Below are 21,097 nucleotides of genomic sequence, written 5' to 3'. Positions count from 1 at the left end.
CTTTTGCCTGATGAATAACCTTTTCCTTGAATAAGTTATGCTGATAAATATATATACGTAGTTCATGTAATCAAACATTTTTCTTTAACCTTAACTAGATATAAGCCAAATATCTTCTTGCTGTTAAAGGCCTTTAACATGTCCTCATATTGTTAAAGTTGTGAACGTATTACAATCATTAAGGTCATCTCCAATTCACATCATCAAATTTGGTGTAATTTTTACACTAAAATGGTACAATTTCAATACGAAACATTATTTCAACTCCAACCCATCAACATCCATAGCACACACAAAAAAAAAAAATTCTTTAGAATATTCTATTATTCTTATTAATTTTTATATGATAATTATTATATTTAAAATTAATACTTCTTAATATTTGATATTTAAAATTCAATATACAACTAATATATATATATATATATATATATAATTTTTAATTCTATTATATATATATATATATATATATAATTTTTAATTCTATTATATAATTACTCAGGCATAAATATATTTTAAAAATATTATAAAATCACACACAATTAGGATAAAATATTTTACTATTTTATATTTAAAACAAACAAGGATACTTAATTGAAAATACAATATTACAAGACTTTAACTTTCAGAATTACTATATTGTTCTCATAAATGTTCAATTAATGTATTTCGAAGGGCAATATGAGCTTCTTTGTCTTTGATTTGTCTGTATTGAGCTAGAAACTCTTCAAATTGAGTGTCATCATCTACTGCGGGCTCAACATCTGGGGTTGGCATCTCAAAGTGTTCCACGATTAGTGCATTTAAATCACGTTCATCTTCAATTATCATATTATGCATAATAATACATGATGTCAGTATATCATGTAAAATATTTTTCTACCAAAAATATGAAGGCCCTGCAACAATTGCAAAGCGTGATTGGAGCACGCCAAATGCTCGCTCAACATCCTTTCTACACGCTTCTTGCTTCATTGCAAATAATTTATTCTTTCGATCTTGTGGAGCATGAATCGTTTGAACAAGTGTTGACCATTTTGGATATATACCATCAGCTAAATAGTAACACATATTGTACTCTTTTCCTTGAATGTCATAACGAGCAGAAATTGTAATACCTGCAGCAAGATTAGCAAAAAGATGAGAAGACTCAAGTACATTAATATCATGGTTCGATCCTGGCAACCTAAAATAGGCATGTCAAATCCACAGATCATAATCGGCTACAGCTTCAAGAATAATTATTGGCTTTCTACTACAACTAGAATATTGTCCTGCCCAAGTTGTTGGATAATTTTTCCATCTCCAATGCATGCAATCTAGGCTACCTAATATACCTGGAAAACCCCATAGCTCACCAATATGAAGTAGCCTAGCAACATCGTGAGCATTTGGAGATCGTAGGTACTGCTCTCCAAAAACTTCAACAACAGCACGACAAAATCGTTTCATACTTTCAATAGCAATTGATTCCCCTATTTTAATGTACTCATCAGTAGCATCTGCTGGTACACCGTACGCCAATATCCGAAATACAGCTGTTATTTTTTGCAAGCTTGACAAACCAAGTCTTCCAAGCCCATCTCTTCTCTGTATAAAATAGTTGTCATGATTAGTAACAACATCACAGATACACATAAATAAATTCCGTCCCATTCTGAATCTTCTTCGAAACATTGCATCATTATACAATGCATTTTCAGCGAAATAATCATTGAATAGATTACGATCAGCAGCTTCACGATTACAATTGATTATCTTCTGACCAGGAATTGAGCCTCGATGCATGCTTTTGTTGTTTCCTTCATTGAGATAATTCAAGATAATTTGATTATTGGTAGAAATCACCTGAGCGATCAATTGTTGCCTTGCACCAAAACTTTCTGCATAGTTATCATCATCAGAGCTTGAAGATGATAAATTTGATGAACCTTCAATATTGTTATCCATTTTCTGAGATAATTGAATGGATGAGGTACATGTTGCTTATGGGGTATGTATTTATAATGTATGTTATACACACATTTGGACTAATATGCACAGATGACGTGACACAACAATGACAACATCGGGACAAGTTTAGCAGGCGACATGACCGACCATTGAATACACATTTTTGTGTGCCCAGATGATGTGACCTAACAATGAATACATTTGGACAAATATGTACAGATGATGTGACACAACAATGACAACATCGGGACAAGTTTGGCAGGCGACGTGACCGGGCATTGAACACACATTTTTGTGTGTCCAGATGACGTGACCTAACAATGAACACATTTGGACAAATATGCACAGATGACGTGACACGACAATGACAACATCGGGACAAGTTTAGCAGACGACGTGACATGACACTGAATCAAAATTTGCATAATTTTATATTCACATTTTTTTCACTATATAATGACTTACCATATATTGGTATAACACATTGTATGTCAACAATATTTGTGAGAGTTTCTCTTCTACTAAAATGAGTGCAACCCCCCCCCCCCCCCTCTCCCGACAAGCTTCATACTCATTTGAAAAAGATAAACACTTATGTAATGTTTACCTTCATATTTCACAAAATCCAATCATTGGGATCAACCAATCGAATGATCAATTATGGGCAAGAGTCGAGAAAGAGTTTCATACAGATCCAAATTTTGTGCATCATAGCCGACTCGCCAAGATCTTTGTAAAAAAGAATGTTTCTTATGCTAAATGTGGTATCCAAAATGAAAGGTTGCATTCGACAAATCGAACATCTCAATCCTAGTGGAGCATCGGAACAAGATATTGTAAGTTACTATGCTCATATCTATTTTAGACTATCTAAATTTTAAAATCTAAGTCTAAATTTATTAATATGTATCATTGTCTTCATAACTTATGTTCAATTATTTTCTTGCAGTTAACTCGTGCCAAAATGTTATTTGCAGAAGACCCAAAATACACAAAGGATTTCAAATTTGACCATGTCCAGAATATACTCAAAAGACATTGAAAAATTTGGCACTGACATTATGAATACTGCATCCATGAAATCGCCACAACAAAATGCTAATGTTGGTTCATCTGAACAACAATTCTTCGATGAAGCATTTCATACACCTTCATCTCCTTGTGTGTCTGCTTTTGATCTTAATATCACTGATTCAGATAACAATGCTACTTCTAATAAATAACCTCCAGGGGTGAAAAAAGCAAAAATGAAGAAAAAGAATGATGAACAAATTGCAAAGGTAATTAATATTAATGTTCAACTGGTTGAGGCAATGAATGCAAGTACTGCCGCTACTACAAAAATGACAGATACTATGCTTTACAAGGAAGAAACCAAAATTTTATTCAAAGATTTTAACTCGATCTCTAACCCGATGATGCGTGAATATATTCGCAATGAGCAAATTAGAATTATGCAAAAGAGAATGCAAGTATAAGGATCTCATTCAGTTGCACATCAAGGAGAAGGATCTCAAACATCTTTAATACAGGGAAGGATCACAACTTAATCAATATCAAGTTGAAGATCAAGAATCTCAGAATTCTACGAATATTTTCAGGCAATTTCATAATTATTTTAGCGGAATGGGGAGTGATCTTCCTGAATATTAATATTATAATATTATTAAAGTAATTTTAAGTTTATGTGTGCTTTATTAGTATCGTTTGTTCCATGTACTTGTTTGTTAAGCTTAGTTATTCATGTTTTTAAGTTTGTATTAGTAACATTTTAATTTAATGTCATTATTATCTTTATTTTGTATGTTAATGTAATAGGTAATGTATTTTATATTTATGCATATCAAAAATTTTAATATTTTATTATATTATGTTTATGAAATTAGTGATAATTTATAAATGTAATTATAATTAAAATATATTAAATAAAATTAAAATAATAATTTTAATAAAATAAATATTTACAAATATACCTAATAAAATTTAAATATGCTATTAAATACACTTAATTTAAATTTATAATAAATAATAATTACATTTAATTATACTATAAATAAAGATAAAGAAAATAATAATTATTAATTAATTACATTTGATTTTATAATAATATAATAAAATTAAAAAAAACTCTCTCCATCACCAAATATGATGATGTGAATAGTATAACACCATTTGATGTTACACTATTCACATCACCATATTTGAGGTAGGATTTGGTGTATGGATTGGAGTAATTTAATGTTAAATTCACATCAAATTTGATGTTTTGATGATGAATTGGAGATGCCCTTAGAACGAGCGGAAAAAAGCAGATTCATAAAATAGGAATAAAATCTCATGCTAGACAATGAACAATTACTTTGGAGCTCTCTTAGTTAATATTGTTGTTTAGTAATTTGATCATTGGAACTCAAGCTCTCAATATCAATTGCATAAGATACGGAAGGAAGAGTCTATTTAGATGCACTCGTTTTATATTTTTGTGAAATGAAAGCTGATTTATAAGACAAAACTGCTTCACCCAAAATGGTCAAGATTCTGTTTTCTGGTTGGAAGATGGCAGCAGAAACCTCAATAAGAAAGCTGATTTGGGAGGGAGACTCAACCATCCAATTTCAAAATTTGAATTTCAAAATGCACGGAGGGCTGTTTTGGGCGGTAGCGTGGAGTAGCTTTGCTGCGAGGAAAAGGTTGGCAACTTAAATTTCAAAGTCAAAGCTCTCGTTGGTGGTGCCCACTCACGTCCAAGAGGGAGTTTTCAAATTCCCAAGCATTTCAAAATTCAAATTTGACGAGAGGTGGAGCTGATGAGGTGGCACCAGTGGGTCCAACGTTGAGTTTCAAGTTTGATCCCCAAATTTGAACCTCCCCCCGTTTGGTTCGCTGAGAGGGAAATCCAAAGTGTAATCGGATCTGATATTTTACATTAGAATTATTCTTTCATTTATCCTCGCAGTAAATAATTAAAAAGAAAAGTTTTCTGGTTTTTTAGTTCTAAGGAGAATAAGGTATGTTTGATTTACGTAAAATATAAAAAATAAAAAATGATTTTTTTGTTATTCTCTATTGTTTCAAAAAATATTAAATATTTTTTTAGAAAATCAATATAAAAAATACAAATCAAATATTATTTTTTAAAGAAGGTACGTTTTCTTGAAAATAAGAATAAAGCATAAACAAAAGCACCTTAATTATTTTATTTTGTTTTGTTGGGTTGGATTTGGTTATTTTCAATTTCCAATTTAGAAATTTCAAAACTTAAGTAATATTTATTATTAACTTTTTAATACCTTTGAATTTATTAGTATAAATATTGTTAATGACAAATATTTTTTTTATTTTTAAATTAAATTTTATTATATAAAATATCCTTTACTGTTACAAAATTAATCTATAAATAACTATCACCTTTTAAAATAAAGTTTTTAATTTTAATTTTTTAATGTTTTTTTCCATTTCTTTTTTTTCAAAATAATTAAAAATTGAAAATAGTATTTTCAGAAAGTATTTGAAATTCATTTTAATAAAAAAACTAAAATGATTTAAGGCTACATGCAAATTTCCATTTTAATAGAAAGTATTAGTAGTACCGTACGTGTAAGGGTATAATGCGATTTTATGTTGGAGAGTTCGAATCTCATTTTCATCGAACGGACGAAAATCCTAGACTCTTGTTAAATCCCTCCTGCGTCCATCCTATTCCTCTCAAACCCCTCCTCCGTTCACTCGCGTCCGTCGCGGCCATCAGCGTACTCCGTTAAAGCTGCGCCGTAAGCAGCGGCCGCGGCTACTACGTGGCTAGCTGCTTACGGCGCAGCTTTAACGGAGTATGCGATGGCCGCGACGGTCGCTCAGTCCCGTCGGACCCACTGGTTCCACTGGCCCCGTCGGGCCTGCTGGCGCCACTGGACATGGAGATCTGCCGCTCCCACCATGAGATAAGGTTTTTCTCAGGAACTAGATCTTCTATTAGTGTTTTGGGTCGAACTAGGTTTTAGGTGTAGGATTTCCTATACCTTCTGTATCTTTTATTAAGGTTTTGGGTCTACAGACCTTGATGACAGGCCCCAGATTGTACCGCTAAATTTACATGTTCTATATTAACTTTTTAGGAAGTTCAATTAATTTCTCATGGCATAAATTGATTCCTTTTTCTTCTTGTGTAGGTTTTAACTAATTTAATTTTATTGGTCACTGAATATAATGTCAAAATTCAGTTATGTACGTGATGACGAAGTATCATCCTACACAATGAAAAATGCATGTCAAGATATGCAGAATTTGATTTGCATGTTGATTGTTACAAGGGCAAACCAATTAGTTTGAATCTGAATTTGATCTGCATGTTGATTGTTACAGGGGCAAACCAATTAGTTTGAATCTGAATATAGATAAGTTCTTGTGGGGCTTCATCCGTGCTTTTATTTTTGATTTGAATCTTGTTCTCAGATTATTGGATCCCACTTATATTGAATCTGAGTATAGATAAGTTCTTTTATATGGAGTTCTATATCTTGAGTAGTGGAATATTGTCTTCCATGGTGATGTGACACCTATTAGAATGCTTTATTCTCCGCATTCTTATATCTAGTGTCAGATGTAAGACACCATTTTTGTTCCTTCTGCATTGTGTTAATTACAAAATGCCAAATGTACTATGCTTATATTATTTTCTAGGATGCATGATTTGAAAGATTTATTTTTCTTGTTAGCTTTTTTATAGAAGAAATGGTGACACCTTTAGGTTTTAATTAGAGCTACTTTTGATGGATTGTTGTTCTCAATAGATGGGCCACTAAATTCCCTATGATTAGTGGTCGCATTGCATGCTTTCTAAAGGGTGTCTTATCAAGAAACTCTTTTTGGGTGAGGTACTGCAAATTGCAATTTGCTTGAAGGTTCTTGGTCTCAAAGAATTCATTTAGTGAGATAAAGTTTCAATTTTTATGAGTGCAAAACATCAATGATGCTTTTCCAATTTAGTATTAAGTCTCTGAGGCTCAATTAAGAGTCTTTTAGTTTCATAAGAATAATCACAAGGTAGGAGCTAGCTTTTGTCTTGCTAAGATTGATCCTCTAGGTCTCCAATTTTCTTAATTGCGACATTCCATTATTTGTTCTCATCATTTACGAAGATGGTTGGCTAAAGGAGAGTTGGGCTTCTACTCTCGTTTCTTCGAAATCTAGGCATGAAAGATGAAACTACTCTATAGCCTTTCCTTTTCCTTTCAATGGGTGTTTGAAGGGTCCTTTTGGTTTTTTGTTGCTAAGGTTTAGGTTCATAACTGATGGGTTGGTTCTATGTGAGGTGAGAGGCAGATTGTTGCCGCTGTGAGAGATCTGCTACTCCGCTGGGGAGCCAGAACCCACTAGTTGGGATTAGGGAGTATTATTTTGCATAGAATCTCTAGGGGTCATAAGTTTTTTACAATCCATTTCAATCCTCTACAATCCCTCAATGGGTTAGAAGTTCTTGAATTGGATGAGACTCATTGATCATCTTAGACTGGTAAAGCTGGATTGGTTTGATGGATTTTGAACCTTTAGGTCATGAATGGCAAAACTTTCTCCCAAGAGACTGTTGAACTTCCACTCTATTCAAATTAATTTTCTTTGACTGATTCCACCTAAGGGTTTCATCCATCTTTGACAGATTGACTATACTCTGGACTGAATGTGTACCAGATGGGAGGATTGTTCATTCAATCTGGAAATGTACCAACAGTATCTTATGATCCATTAGCAATGAATTGCCAGTGGATGTTCTTGCTAAATTTAGGAACAATTGCTGTCTAGCATTGCATTTCACTGAATGATAGTAGTGCCGTTTAACTTTCTATGGGTATGCCTTTACTAATATCAACACCTGTGTTTCTACCTTGTTTATTTTGCTTTAAGTTTGATTTTAAATTTGGACTTTTTTCTTTTGTATTAATTTAAATGTTTGGCTACTTGTGAATGATTCTGCAACAGACAAGACAATTATGACTTCAGATCAATATGGAATTCTGAAAATAATATCAACTCCAAAAGAATTCCTGGCCAGAGAAACAAGCGATGGCATGATGGTATGCTCTTTTATATAAGAAAACTGTTGTCGCATTCAACTGCTTCCTATGATTGTGAGAATTGAGATGGTACAATTTATTTATTAGGTTACCTTATAAAATTTTGTAGGTAAATGTAGTTGAGGGACTCAAACTTCATGAGAATTTTCTGGATAGCTCAGAAGTCACTGAACTTGTTTCATTAGCTAATGAAATGAGAGCTGCTGGTCACAGAGGAGAACTTCCAGGTAGGCATACTCTTTCTTTGGCTTTATGTATTCAAGGCAAATCTTCTTAGCTTCAGAGGCTACCTTTTAACAAGCCACACTGTTACTTTTAATATGACCTAGATGTTGCTTCCGTGGTTGTATTCCCACAAACTTTGCACATCACAGTATGTAAATCGTTCTTGTTGTAGAGTTTTAAATTGATTTAAACCAATAAGATAACATCAAAGGAAAATTAATTGAGAGGACAAGGTAAAAAAAAGAAGCTAAAAAAGGCTATGGAGAAGAGGATAAAGGTACCTCATTGTGAGGAGTATGACCTTAAAGAGAATTGTGAAAACAAGGAGAAAATAGACAAATCTGGAAATAAATAAAGGATTGAAAATAAATGCTGAAGTTTATGAATATACGAGGAAAATGAAACAAAAGAAGAGAGAGAACAAACCTAGATATGACAAGAAAGAAAATCTAGCTGGAAATTGGCCAGCGTCGTATGAAGAGGGAGTCTAGAAGCAGGAGGTTTGGATGAATTGGGGTGTCGAGTGACAGATTATAAATTTAGGTTTAATTTTTATTAACAAATAACCCATCACTTACTATAACTTGATTTCTCACTGTAAACTCCATGTGCTGTTCAACCAGACGCCTGAGTTTCCTAGGCAGCCAAAGTGGTCCTGCTAGGCTGACTTTTAAAACACCTGCTTACGAGGGGCCGTCTATCACAATGATCTTATGTAATGCTTTCTTCACTACGTTGGTATAACATAAATAGCATTGACTGATAAGAGAAGGTAAGAGCTTATGCAGTATTAGTTCAGTTTTTTGGACTTCCATGAATGACTATTTATCTATACACTGCACTACTTTCTTCTTTTAGGTTCACATCATTGGCATGTGTTGGATAAAGCATTTGCTGGGTTTTGTTTTGTTTTATTTTCTTCTAAAGGAACTTATCTTTTAAGGAAAAAATTGAAAATTAGTTCAAGAGCCTTTTAGAAATAATACAAATATCACTACCATTTTTTACATGCTATCATTAAAAACACAGGGCAAACACTTGTAACACTGAAAAGACCGTTGAAGGGGCATGGTAGAGAGATGATTCAGCTAGGTGTTCTCATTAACGAAGAACCTATAGAAGATGGAAATACAATTCTGACCTCTGAAGGTAATTGTTAAAAACACATTTTAGTATTTATTCTCTTTGAATGTATATAAATCCTTGATAGGGAAAATATTATTTTCTAGTGAGGAAGATAGAGGCCATTCCTAGCCTGCTTGATAGTATCTTTGACTGCTTGGTTCAGCTGCAAGTTTTGCCAGTGAAACCTGATTTTTGCTTGATTGACTTTTTCCATGAGGTAAGTTTTTTTATGTTATTGTTCTTTGTTAAATTGTTTGAGTTAGCTGACATTTGTTCTTATTATAAAGGGGGATTATTCACTACCTCACACATGACCATCTTGGTATGGTAGGCCACTTTGTAATTTATTTTTGACTGATTGTGACATTGTATATGGCCGAACAATGGGCTCAGATCATAGGGGAGACTACAATGGTTCTCTGAAGCTCAACATCACACCAGGGTATGCTTTTTCTCACTAGTTTTCCTAATTTACGAGTTTGAATTTTTTTATTGTCATTTCTTAAATGATTGAAATTATTGGATTTGGTTTCTTGTTTTAAAATTCTATGATAAATGTCGGAGGTAAGTCAATAGGGTTCTTCGGCTTAGTGGGTTTAGTTCCACTGCCACATTAGTAACTTAAGTTTAGGGATCTGAGTCATTTAATTATCTCTTTACAACATGAGCAATTTCGTATTCACTTTACCCAGACTTATAGAATTTTACAAAGAGATATTCTTCAGTTGGCCTCTACTTGGAAACTAGTTTGAATGCATCCTGGTGCCAATCACTTGATTTTTTTTTCCCTTTCAAAATGGTGGCATGATACTTGTCAGAAAAGTGGATGTAATCCCACATCACTACACTATTTTAGATTTATGACCTATTCATCCTGATAAAATGCTTAGGGGAGGAGAGGAGAACTTCACTTTTGAAGAGCTCTCCCTCAAAATTGATGCAGAGGAATCCAAAATGCTTTCCCCAAAGAGATTTCAACCCCAAATTGGGCAGATGCTTTCTTCTCCTGGGAATTAACATGAAATCCCCTATTTACCCTTCCTGTTGAGCTTAGTTGAGGGCTTGAGCCAGTGTCACAAGTGACGGTGTCTAGTCAGCGAGGTAATAGACAAGCTCGGTGAGGTCGTGAATGAGGCAAGGTTGCATTTTCTCCTCTCCTATCCTCTAGAAAGACGAGTAAATGGGGATGGTGGATCTTTTGCCCCTCTTCTCTACTCTTTTCTCCTTTCCTCTGGGTGGTAAATTAAGCCTTGGTGTTTTTCACATTGAGTCCTTTATATACATGTATTATCTCTTCATAACAAAAACAATATAATATTTACTACCGGCAAATTTATCCATGAAAAGTAGTTCTTTCTCTCCTTTTTTATAAGAATTGTTTAAATGTGACAATAAATTTGGGAATTAGGAAAAAGGAAGGGCTAGAAATGTTGTCTTGGTTTCAATGATTGCCACACATCATAAAATGGACACCTATGTAGTCTGGCAGTATATTACTAGATAATTTTCTCGACAACCAAGACAGGAGGTAATTTCCTATTTTAGATCTCCAACATTGAGCTCAGTTAGGTTCGTTGTTTATGCGGTACAAGTTTTTAGAGGGATATATTGAGTAAAATCTCTTCTCTCGAGATTGCATCAAACCTTCAAAGTTGCCAGGGACCGGCAGCAGAATTAAAAATAGTCTTTTGTAGTACGACTGATTTATTTTTCTGAGAAAAGATTGAGGAACCTCTTGTTTGGGCAGCCTCATATAACAGTAATTTTCTTATGAGTACCGGTTGTAGATAATTGGCTACATGACATTATATGTCCATGTATAAAATACACAAATCTTATCCCACTAAGTGGAATTGACGACATGGAATTGGATCTCATTGCGGTCGTGTTTGAAGCCAACACGGTGGTAGTACATCTATCCTTTGATTTGTACATTTCTTTGTGCATGAATAAATATATAAATTGGATTATGTATATGTTGTATCATTGTTTTCAAAAGAGGATTAAAATTATGTTACAAATAGCGAAATGAGTTAAAATGTTAAAATCATTGGAGGATAAATAATTGGTATTACTTTCTATTCACATTTGGGTTCATATGGGGAATTAAAACAGGAATGGTTGTTTTAAAAATTAAATGAATATTCTGACCTACTTTTCCATTGATACTTATCTTTTAAATTTGCTTGATCTTTTATACTCTACTATTGATATTCTATACTGTCGACACTTTAGCCTTTTGTCATCCTATAATGATAAATTAACAAACTTCATATGAAAATGTTAACTTGGTTGATCATTCGATATGAAAAGAGAACCATTGATAAATGGATAAAATGAAATTATGAAAGTGAAATAACAAAGATGGTAAATAGAGAATCCTAAAAATGAAAACTATGAGTGTAGCTTTATACCAGTGTATTGGACTGTCCACATATTATTATGGTAGTGCAGAGACCATGATCCAGAGTACTTAACCGTACACTCGAGGCATGGTGGCGTAATATAGTCCTTGGTCAGTGTTTATTATGTCTTCCATCGTTGAGGGCTGATAGTCCGTACGTCAGATGAGGTATGCGACAGTTTTATTGATCTTAATTGATGATAATATATGAAGATAAATTTTAATTCTAACAAATAAATGTTAGATGATCATAAATATACAATTATGTATATTATCTAAGAACTTGAAGAAATAAAAATTGAAATATTAAATGATATCTCTTTGATTTTTTAAACAAGATTAAATTTATTTAAATCTTTCCTGATTATCCACTAAGCCATTTGGCTTACTGTCTGCATTCCTTGGCTTCTAATTTTGTAAGCTTAGGGGTTCTTTTGATATTATAGTTGATTTTGGACTTAGAGTTGCTCATAGATTTTGACGTGTTGATTTCTTGGTTTGTTTTAATTTCGTTTCGTTGTATTTATGTTTTATTTCATGTGTCGTCTTGTACAGTTTTGTTGTCTATGGAAAAAAATTGATAAATTTTCTGATTATTCTATTTAGATTGTTTTTAGGATTTCCGATTATTATACTGTCGCCGAGTGGGGTACCGGGAATTATATCCTAGGGTATCACATGACCTTCTCTGCTAAAAATTATACAAAGAATCCGAGTTTTATCAATGATACTTCTAGCAAGACCTCCCCAAAGATTGCGACTAGGGTCACTGAGCCTAACTCGGATTGCAATGGGTGCTCAACCACTGGTAATGATGCGGCTGCCAACCCAGAACAGCACCATGCTGTTGACGAGAAACTTGATTCTTTTCGAGAAGTAGCAAGATAGAAATCTAGAAGAAGTTTCGGAGCAATGTAAAGAGAAGCGGAAGACTTTTCTACTCCTTTTCACACGTTAGGACAAAACATTATTTATATCTAATCTATTTCCTTAGACTTTGACTGTGTACATTCTGATTGCTTTTTTCTAGATCACAATTACAATGGCTCCATAAATTGGCAAAAAGGATTATCAATGACAAATACAATTTGCCATAGTTATGTCTACTGATTCCTTTCCTCTCTGGGGAGCTAGTGGCTTAGTATATTTTAACTAAATTACAGTCTGATGTCTGTAGATGACCTTAAAGCCGCTTTTTTAGTGTCTTGTTAGATCCTGTTGTTTCAAATGACAAATTTATGGTCTCAAATTTAGTGATTTGCAATTGTGAAATTATCTCTGCGTGGTGAAAAACTCATCTGGTCGCCATTGGTGAAATTCTCTACGTGGTGAAAAGCCTTATAATATTCCCCGAGATGACGTGCTATTCTATTATGTGTAATGACAAAACACTCAGAGAATGACTAAGCGGTATGATATTTGTTAGAATCGAATATCAGTTTTAAGGAATTAACAAAATTTCTTGATGGTTGACCTAAAACGTTAGTTCTGTGAATTAATGATTTTTTTTAGAGGATGGTTGACCTAAATTGTTTGTCGCACAATAGTGTGTGGATTTTTTTAAGTTGATATCATATATCTAACTTGCATCGATTAATTTTAGAATGATTAAATTGATTTTACAGATATTTTTTATCGGTCATCCGGATAAATCAAGAAAAACTTATCGTAGAGGACTTATCAATCTAATATTCTTAGGTCAACCATCTATTTAGAGAAATTTTTTAGTTAATTTATTGAAGTTAATCCTTAGATATTTGAGAAATTGAAAAAATTGCGCATGGTTTATTTTTTTGGTAATTCTAGTATTCAGTTCTTTAAATCAATTAATTCTAAAGGGGGTCGATTCGGCCTTATGAAAGTTTTCCACCGGTCACGAGGATAAATCGGAAAGTATTCGTGGATGCTTATTCAAGCGGCCAACGTTTTTAGAGTTGTTAAGAAAAATCCCTACAATATATTAGAGTTAAGATTCAACTCTTAGATCAGGGTTGAAGTGTTACATCATTATCCCAGGGTAAGCATAATCTATTATTGTAGCAAAGGTAATTACGCTCAACTCAGACACTCTTCATAGTCCGTCCCTAGATTATACGAAGGGAGATAAATTATGAGGGTCAACTTATAACTGACCGTCAAATGAGTAGGAAACAAGTATGGTCTATTAAAAAAATGATGAAAAATTAGGAATACTTGGGTAACAATTAAACACCCCCGGGGTTTTGGTGCAGTGATAAGGGCACTCAATTGTCTCCCAAGTACCTACGGTTTAATTCTCAGCTACGGAGTATTTGTAGGGATTTTTTCCCCCAAATGAGACTTGTAATTAAGGGACGCTGTTCTTCTTAGTAGTTCGTTGCTAGTGTTTTTTGATTTATTTTGATGTACAGTAGAAAATTTTTTATGAAATCCGACCGATCATTTTCAATTCGACGTACCCAGCCTGATTAATCATGTAGCCAGGGACAAGCATGGTCTGTTAAAAAAAAAAATCAGAAACGTTAAGTGGAAATTTGTGGCCGTTTGGAATACGGTGTCTTCATTTGTTTTGTCGATATTAGTTCAAATTGAATGGATAATGAAAGTACTTGTTTTGAATCATGCAAAATTAGGCTATTTTTTTTTTCTAGTTTGGAACTTTGGAATATTGTGAAAGTACGTAGTTCTTGTTAAAAGGTTAGACAGTGCATTCAATTTTGTCACACACAAACACAAAACAATGCAACCATTAGTAATGTGAAAGTGCGCATGTGTGTAGTTCTTGTTAAATGGTAGACAGTGCATTCAATTTTGTCACACACAAACACAAAACAATGCAACCATTAGTAATGTGAAAGTGCGCATGTGTGTTTAATTGCGTCGAGTATAATTTCAATGGAATAAAGAAACTAAATACAAAATCGAAATATAGAAGGCTGCTAAGAGAACTAAACTACCTCACAGTTGCCAAACCTGAAATCTCATTTGTTATTAGATCATTTAGTTTTTAGAGAATATGTGTCATGACCATTGGTTAGTAGCTACATTATGGTACAACATTAAAAGATATTTTTAAATGCTGAAAACTTTGCAAGCCAATTCTGGTATTTCAGTATAAAATTTTGATCGTATCAAGAATGAAGTTGTTTTGATATGTTGTAATTGTTTTCCAATGAACGAAAGGAAAATATTCCTGTTCCTACATTATTTCATTTCCTATGAAGGAACATTATGTTCCTTTCTGTTTCCACTTTGAATCGAATGTAATGTTACTCTCTTGTTAATTCTTAAAGGCTTATCATTGTGGCTTTGACATATTGCAGTTGCCCTATGCAAAATTGCTTCTTGTTACAATAACTAATGGGGTTATACAGGGTGAAATGTGTAAGAGAAGGCGGTGTTCACTTTACCATCGATGGCAAGGGATTCTTCTACAATGTGCTGATCAGTAATGTTGCAGGTGCAGGTGACATTGTTGCTGTGAAGATCAAGGGGTCGGCAACTGGATGGCTTCATATGGGTCGAACTTGGGGCCAAAATTGGCACATTAGTGCTGACCTACAGGACCAAGCACTGTCATTTGAGGTCTCTAGCAGTGATGGTGTTACTCTCACGTAAGAATTGGGCTTTTGGCAAGACTTTTGGGGGCAAGCAATTACCATTCTGAATATAAACATCCATTGTTTTCCTTCTTGTACTTGTATTTTGTCTGTACATATTTGAGAACCAAGTTACCAATGAAGAAATCCAATTTTCTTTTAGTACCTATATATGTCTGTATTCAGCTCCAGTGTTCTTCTCCACTTTACATTGCAGTTATTTAAATTTCTGTCTTCTGTTGTGCTATATATTCTTTTTCTGTAATTTAAGAGTTGTTTAAACCTCTGTCTTCTGTTGTGTTTATACTTAACCTCATCAATTGTAGTTGTTTTCGTAATTTAGAGAGTTTATCTAAGAACTCATTTTCAAGGTCTGTCTCTGCAATGGGGGACGAAGGAAGGTTAAGCTATACTTTAGACAGAGAAAAATGATGAAATTACACACAGGAAGCAAGATTTTAGGGCACCACAATGGCATGTGCTTCCATCAATCTCCAAAGAATTCAAGAAAACTTCAAACACAAACTCTGTTGAGCTATGAAAAAAAAAAAACGACAACAGAAACATAAGAACAGAGATTCTGAAGACAAAAGACAGTCTTTGATTTAGTTATTTACAAAAAAAATATTCTCCAATTATTGAACATCCGATGACATGAAATTGAATTGAGTTTCTGCACTATGATGTTCTCCACTGCAGCTCAACTTGCAAGCGACCATTTTTTTGAGTCGATAAGATGATACTTCTCGTTGATTCTCTTGCTGTTGACGATATCCGCAAGGCTGATGAATGTCCTAGCATTTTCTGACTAGTAACTAGATATCAGGCTGAAGTAGCATAAGAACTATCCAACCTAGGCTGAAGTATATGACTACTTTTCATACAAGCTTCATCTAACTTTCTTCTTTGCCTTGTGGGAAAGTTGACCCAGTTGACTAAGTTTGACTCAAGTTTGAGTTTTGATATTTGAGTTTTGATGTTTGATAATATATGGAGATTACAGGTAAAATTATCTAAGTCAAGGTTGATCGGATACTTGATTGGTAAGTCCTAACTGAAGGTTAGACAAGGCCAAGATTAACGACAAGGTTGGCAGAAGAAGAAAATCCAAGTGGATCAGTGTTGACTGGACATTTGGTGTTGGTCCTGATGAGTGAAACCTGGTAGATTGAGAAGCCCTACAGTCGTGTGGGTTGTTTATTATATAATTACGTGGTTGTGATCATTTTGTCCAACCGAGTGGGTTATGTATATAACTGCGTGATTGTGTATGTTCCAACTGTGTTAGTTGTTGATTATAGCTAGTGAGTAGCCTTGTGACAATGTATATATATTTCATATTGTCATGGTTACAGGAGAGATGTTGTCTATCTACTTACCTCAAGATCGTTAGAGATGTGGTAAGCATCTACTAAGGACGTCCATTCTGAAGTCATCGGGAAGGCATTGAGCGCGTATCGGATGGAATCCCGGTTGGTTACTTCTTCTCCAAGGTTCGTTAGTTGCGTTATCAGCTCCTTGATTCTTGCTTGGAGTTGCGTTACCTTCTCGCCGTTGTTCATCCGGAGGTTTGTTAGTTGTGTCCGGAGGATGTCGCGCCGCGCCAGCTTCGCTTCAAAGGTACCTTCGTGAAGCTCCAAAAATTTCTTCCAGAGATCTTTTGCTGAATTATAGCTTCCGATCCGGCTTACCTCTTGAGGTGGCAGAACGCTGAGGAGGTAGAATTCAACTTTTCCGTTGGTGAGGAAATCGGCTTGCTCCTTCTTGCTCCACGTGTTTTCTTCTTTGTCTTTAGGAGCTGCAAAACCATATTTCATAGTAACTAAAATATCAAAATCTATTTTAAAGAATACCTCCATTTTTCGCTTACATGTAGCGAAATCTCCGTCGAACTTTGGGGGATGAATGTTCGCGCCGGCCATTGCTCTGATCTTTGTGCTTCAGATGGCGGTTAGTCCTTCTGAGGCTGTTGGGCTCTGATACCACTTGTAGGTGCAGCGGGGACCGGCAAGAGGGGGGTGAATTGCCTGCAAATGAAACTATACCCTCCTCAAGCAATTTCAACTCTAAAATAAATGCAACTATATTGAGAATAAAATAATCAGATAAATAGACACACAAATTTAACCTGGTTACAACCAAGAGGGTTGTTAATCTAGGACGATGAAAGGCTCAGTAAGAAAACTCATTCTCTGAAGGCGGAGAAGCCTTTTACACTTTGAAAGCACAGAAGTTGCAGAAGTTGAATTACAGAGTTGGTTTTTCGTATTGAAATCGTTGTTCTCTAAAGCTGCCCGAGACCCTCTTTATATAGGGGTTCTCGAGCTTATCAGATCACCTGATCCTTCGGGATCAGGTTTGACTCGAGAGGGATCGGTCGACCGATCCCCAGGTTCGGTCGACCGATCCCCAGGTTCGGTCGACCGAACCTGCTGTACCTGCCCGGCTTTCCGTCCAGGTGCAGTCTCTGTTGATCGAGCTCAGGTTTGGTCGACTGATCCTTGTATTTGGTCGACCGATCGGCCAACGGTCTTCCTCTGCGCTGGCCCGATGAAAACGCTTGACTCAGTCTCTGGATAAACTTGGGTTTGGTCGACCGATCATGAGGTTCAGTCGACCGATCACTTCACCGCTGGCAGATGTGTTGCTGACATGTCACCAACGGCTGGCTTCGGTTAATGAAGGGTTCGGTCGACCGATCAATAGGTTCGGTCGACCGAACCGTTGACAAGTCAACTCCAGTTGACTTGCTCCGGTTCGGCTCCTTGGGTGATTGCGGCCATCCGGAATAGGGCTCACCCGAACCCACTTCCCGGCCTTCTCCTCGAGCAAGCTTTCGTCTGGCTTCTCGTCCCTCGAACGCCGCACACGTTCTTCTCGCTCCACCGGAGTACTCTTCCGCAGCTCTCTCGTCCTTCGGACGCACCGAGCCCGTCGGCTCCATTCCCGTGCCGTCCTTCTCGCTAGCTGCGTCTTTCGCTCGACTTCCTGCGCTCCTAAGTTCCTGCACACTCAGACACAGGGTTCAGACAAAATGCAGGACCTAACTAACTTGGTTGATCACATCAAAATTACCACGGGGTCCAACAGCGTTATGGTATACATCAAAATAAATAATTTTCAAAAGAAAATTTCCTATAACTACTTGATGTATGTATGATATGATATGGTATTTTTGTATTTTTCATAATAAGCATGAATGAAAAATATGATGTCATGGCATATAATGAGCAACACAAAGCATGGTAATTTAGCTTAAATAAAATACCTAGATTATCTATCTAAATATTCTTATACTTTAGCTAAACTTAAAATTAACCTAAATTGCCCCTTATCTTCTCATGAAAATGCCAAAAATCCAAATTGGAATTTCTTTATCTCTTGATTAATTTGTGCTAATTAAAATTTAGCATATTCCTCAAGATTTGACATATCTTACTCTTTCAAAGAGTAAACAATTAAATTAAGGCCTAGATTTACCTTTAATTCCCCAATAAAATGCTAAAATCCCAACTTGGTATTTCTTTACACTTGATTTCTTGTACCAATCAAAATTATATCAAATTTCTCAACCTATGGCACATTTTACTCTTCTTCAGAGTAAGTGAAAATCCACTTCATTTTCAAAAGTTAATAATAACCTTGAAAATGCTCTTCGAGTGTCAACTTCATCAAAGTTGGGTTAACTACCCTTCCAATTTGGGTTGACACTCTCTAACCCATCTAAGGGGTAGAGAAAATGCTCTTAGGAACCCAAAACTTATTGGTGCTCCTTGGATGCTCTAGGTACTCACTAAGAATAACTTCCCTAGATACCTTCTTAATGACCTTGTTAGGCTTCACTATAACAAAAACCCTCATAGACATCGGTTTTCCACCGCTGTCTATTATTTTTTCGACCTATGTCTATGAAGGCGATGTAAAAGGTTTGCTATTTTATACATCGGGTTAAAACCGGTGTAGTATCACTTAACGACATCGGGTGTAAAACCGATGTAATATTATATGTTAATAACACCAGTTTTGGCAGCGGTATACAACCGATGTAATATTAGTTAATGACACCGGTTTTACAGCGGTGGAAAACCGATGTAATATCAGTATTGTTTAACGACACAAATTTGATTTCTGAAACAGTGAAAACCGACAGTATCCAAGAAAATACACAAATATTCACAAATTACACAAATATTCTTCTTCCAACAGTATCCATAAAATACACAAATATTCACAAATTACATAAATATTCTTCTTACAACAGTATCCATAAAATGCACAAATATTCTTTTTACATCAAAAGCTAATAGATATTGTACACATCAAGGTAGAACATCGATTAAGTTGCACAAACTACAAGCTCAAATACAAGCTCATTCGATTAACACTAATAGATATCGTTTCGAATAAGATGAGCTTGTATTGGCAGAGGCAGAGGTTGGACCATGACTAGAAACTGTATTTTCCCAAACTACAAGCTCATTCCCAGATAGATGATTTGATGTTCGTTCCTCTTCTTGATGTTCATAAAACATAGGCTGCTTACTCTTTCCATATGCAAAATTAAAAAAAAAAAAAAGAGTATAAAAACATGAAAACAATAAAATGATTTGGAAATCTGTGTTTTTTTTCCTGCAACAGGTGTATAGCAAGAAAAGAATTAGAACTTATAGCACAAAATTTTTGGACATCAACCAGAGAACAAAAGAAGCATTACCTGAAGTTGAGACACGAACCACTTCATTTGCATCTTGTAGAGCGAATGATGATTCGTGAGAAGTGGCAATTGAGGGTAGAATTTCTACAAGAATAGATTCCGCTGCAACATCAATATCATTAGGATGCTCAAGAGCGACAGCCTCCAATATTCGCAGATCAATCTGTAAGGACATTAACAAAAGCGACGAAATCTTATGCTAATGTAGGAACACTAACTAACATTTAAAACCAAATTTCAAAATATAAATTGCTCAAAGTTATTGAAGATTAGAGGCAATAAATAAATTTAAAATACAATCACGTTCAAAATAATTTAACTAATTACAAAAATAAACTCATTCCAGCTTCAAGTGCATTTGATCAGTAACTTAAAAACATATTTGTAAAATATTTTTCAACAAGTACAAGCATGACATTTGTTATACATTTATACAAGGGTGGAGGCATATGAAGGGTTGTGGGTTCAATTGACCTCACAGAAACTTCAATTTCAATATATTTTACCAAGTAAATTATTTTTTGAACTTACACAAATTACCTTGAAATCATTCATTAGTTATTTAGAAAATATTCTCCCTCAGCAACTTTCTTCATAGCATTATCAAATTAGCCGTTAACTTAATGATGAAATCCAAAAATTTAAAGCATGATAAGATCAATTGGGTTCAATATACACAACCACATCAGCTTAATGGAAATTAAATAAAAAAAGACTAATACAATCTAAAATTTCATCTTGATATTGTACACATCAAGAAGACTGGCATAAGATGTTGCACTTGCCTGAACTTAAGGATCGATTGAACAGGACCGAAGATCTCATCTTGTGCTATTTTCATTTCATCCTATAAATTTCAAATATCACAACTGTCATCACAAATGCAGATTGAGAGTTTACCAAACCTTTATAGATTTAAGGACTAAGCCATACTTGTACATCAGAGAAGATGGTCGGCTAAATGTAATAACCTTTGTTTGCAATTCGATCTCCACCTGTTACTAGCGTAGCACCACTGTTGATTCCCGAT

The 21,097-nt window shown here is 34.8% G+C and overlaps 2 protein-coding genes and 1 long non-coding RNA gene across 7 annotated transcripts; 1 reads left to right on the top strand and 2 right to left on the bottom strand.

Moving 5' to 3' along the window:
* Window positions 1-645: 645 nt before the first annotated feature.
* Window positions 646-1,950, bottom strand: LOC122050887. The gene is made up of 3 exons (XM_042611756.1): window positions 1,338-1,950; window positions 1,050-1,118; window positions 646-818 (listed from the first exon to the last, which is right to left on the bottom strand). The coding sequence occupies exons 1-3, from the start codon at window positions 1,948-1,950 to the stop codon at window positions 646-648; spliced, it is 855 nt and encodes a 284-aa protein (XP_042467690.1).
* A 3,748-nt stretch (window positions 1,951-5,698) lies between these two features.
* Window positions 5,699-15,524, top strand: LOC122053390 (RNA demethylase ALKBH10B-like). Of its 5 annotated transcripts, none has more exons than XM_042615421.1 (7): window positions 5,699-5,896; window positions 7,927-8,021; window positions 8,131-8,248; window positions 9,276-9,395; window positions 9,476-9,588; window positions 9,659-9,813; window positions 15,129-15,524. In XM_042615421.1, exons 2-6 carry the CDS (start codon window positions 7,938-7,940, stop codon window positions 9,683-9,685), a joined length of 462 nt encoding a protein of 153 aa, XP_042471355.1. In that variant the 5' UTR covers window positions 5,699-5,896; window positions 7,927-7,937; the 3' UTR covers window positions 9,686-9,813; window positions 15,129-15,524. The 5 variants fall into 5 exon arrangements, with proteins under 5 accessions (XP_042471355.1, XP_042471353.1, XP_042471351.1 ...); XM_042615419.1 differs by lacking the exon at window positions 5,699-5,896 and adding an exon at window positions 5,914-7,795 and having other exon boundaries at window positions 15,221-15,524; XM_042615417.1 differs by lacking the exon at window positions 5,699-5,896 and adding an exon at window positions 5,914-7,795 and having other exon boundaries at window positions 15,215-15,524.
* On the bottom strand, window positions 7,160-20,207 carry LOC122053391. Its single transcript, XR_006132202.1, has 3 exons — window positions 20,068-20,207; window positions 13,480-13,482; window positions 7,160-7,172 (listed from the first exon to the last, which is right to left on the bottom strand). It is a non-coding gene; the product is annotated as an uncharacterized LOC122053391 (long non-coding RNA).
* Between the last annotated feature and the right edge of the window lie 890 nt (window positions 20,208-21,097).

Source organism: Zingiber officinale, chromosome 3A, assembly GCF_018446385.1.
Source record: "Zingiber officinale cultivar Zhangliang chromosome 3A, Zo_v1.1, whole genome shotgun sequence".
NCBI classification, from domain to species: Eukaryota; Viridiplantae; Streptophyta; class Magnoliopsida; order Zingiberales; family Zingiberaceae; genus Zingiber; species Zingiber officinale.
This window is presented reverse-complemented; position numbering and strand designations above follow the sequence as displayed.

What these genes read in the sequence shown, in the direction of transcription:
- LOC122050887 (XM_042611756.1), bottom strand. Translation starts at nt 1,950, where the DNA reads ATGGATAACAATATTGAAGGTTCATCAAATTTATCATCTTCAAGCTCT. An exon ending in TGAGCTATGGGGTTTTCCAG is followed by an intron (nt 1,119 to 1,337) that starts GTATATTAGGTA and finishes ATCTTGCTGCAG; the next exon opens with GTATTACAATTTCTGCTCGT. An exon ending in GTGTTACTATTTAGCTGATG is followed by an intron (nt 819 to 1,049) that starts GTATATATCCAA and finishes TGATAATTGAAG; the next exon opens with ATGAACGTGATTTAAATGCA.
- LOC122053390 (XM_042615419.1), top strand. An exon ending in AAACAAGCGATGGCATGATG is followed by an intron (nt 8,022 to 8,130) that starts GTATGCTCTTTT and finishes AAAATTTTGTAG; the next exon opens with GTAAATGTAGTTGAGGGACT. An exon ending in TCACAGAGGAGAACTTCCAG is followed by an intron (nt 8,249 to 9,275) that starts GTAGGCATACTC and finishes TTAAAAACACAG; the next exon opens with GGCAAACACTTGTAACACTG.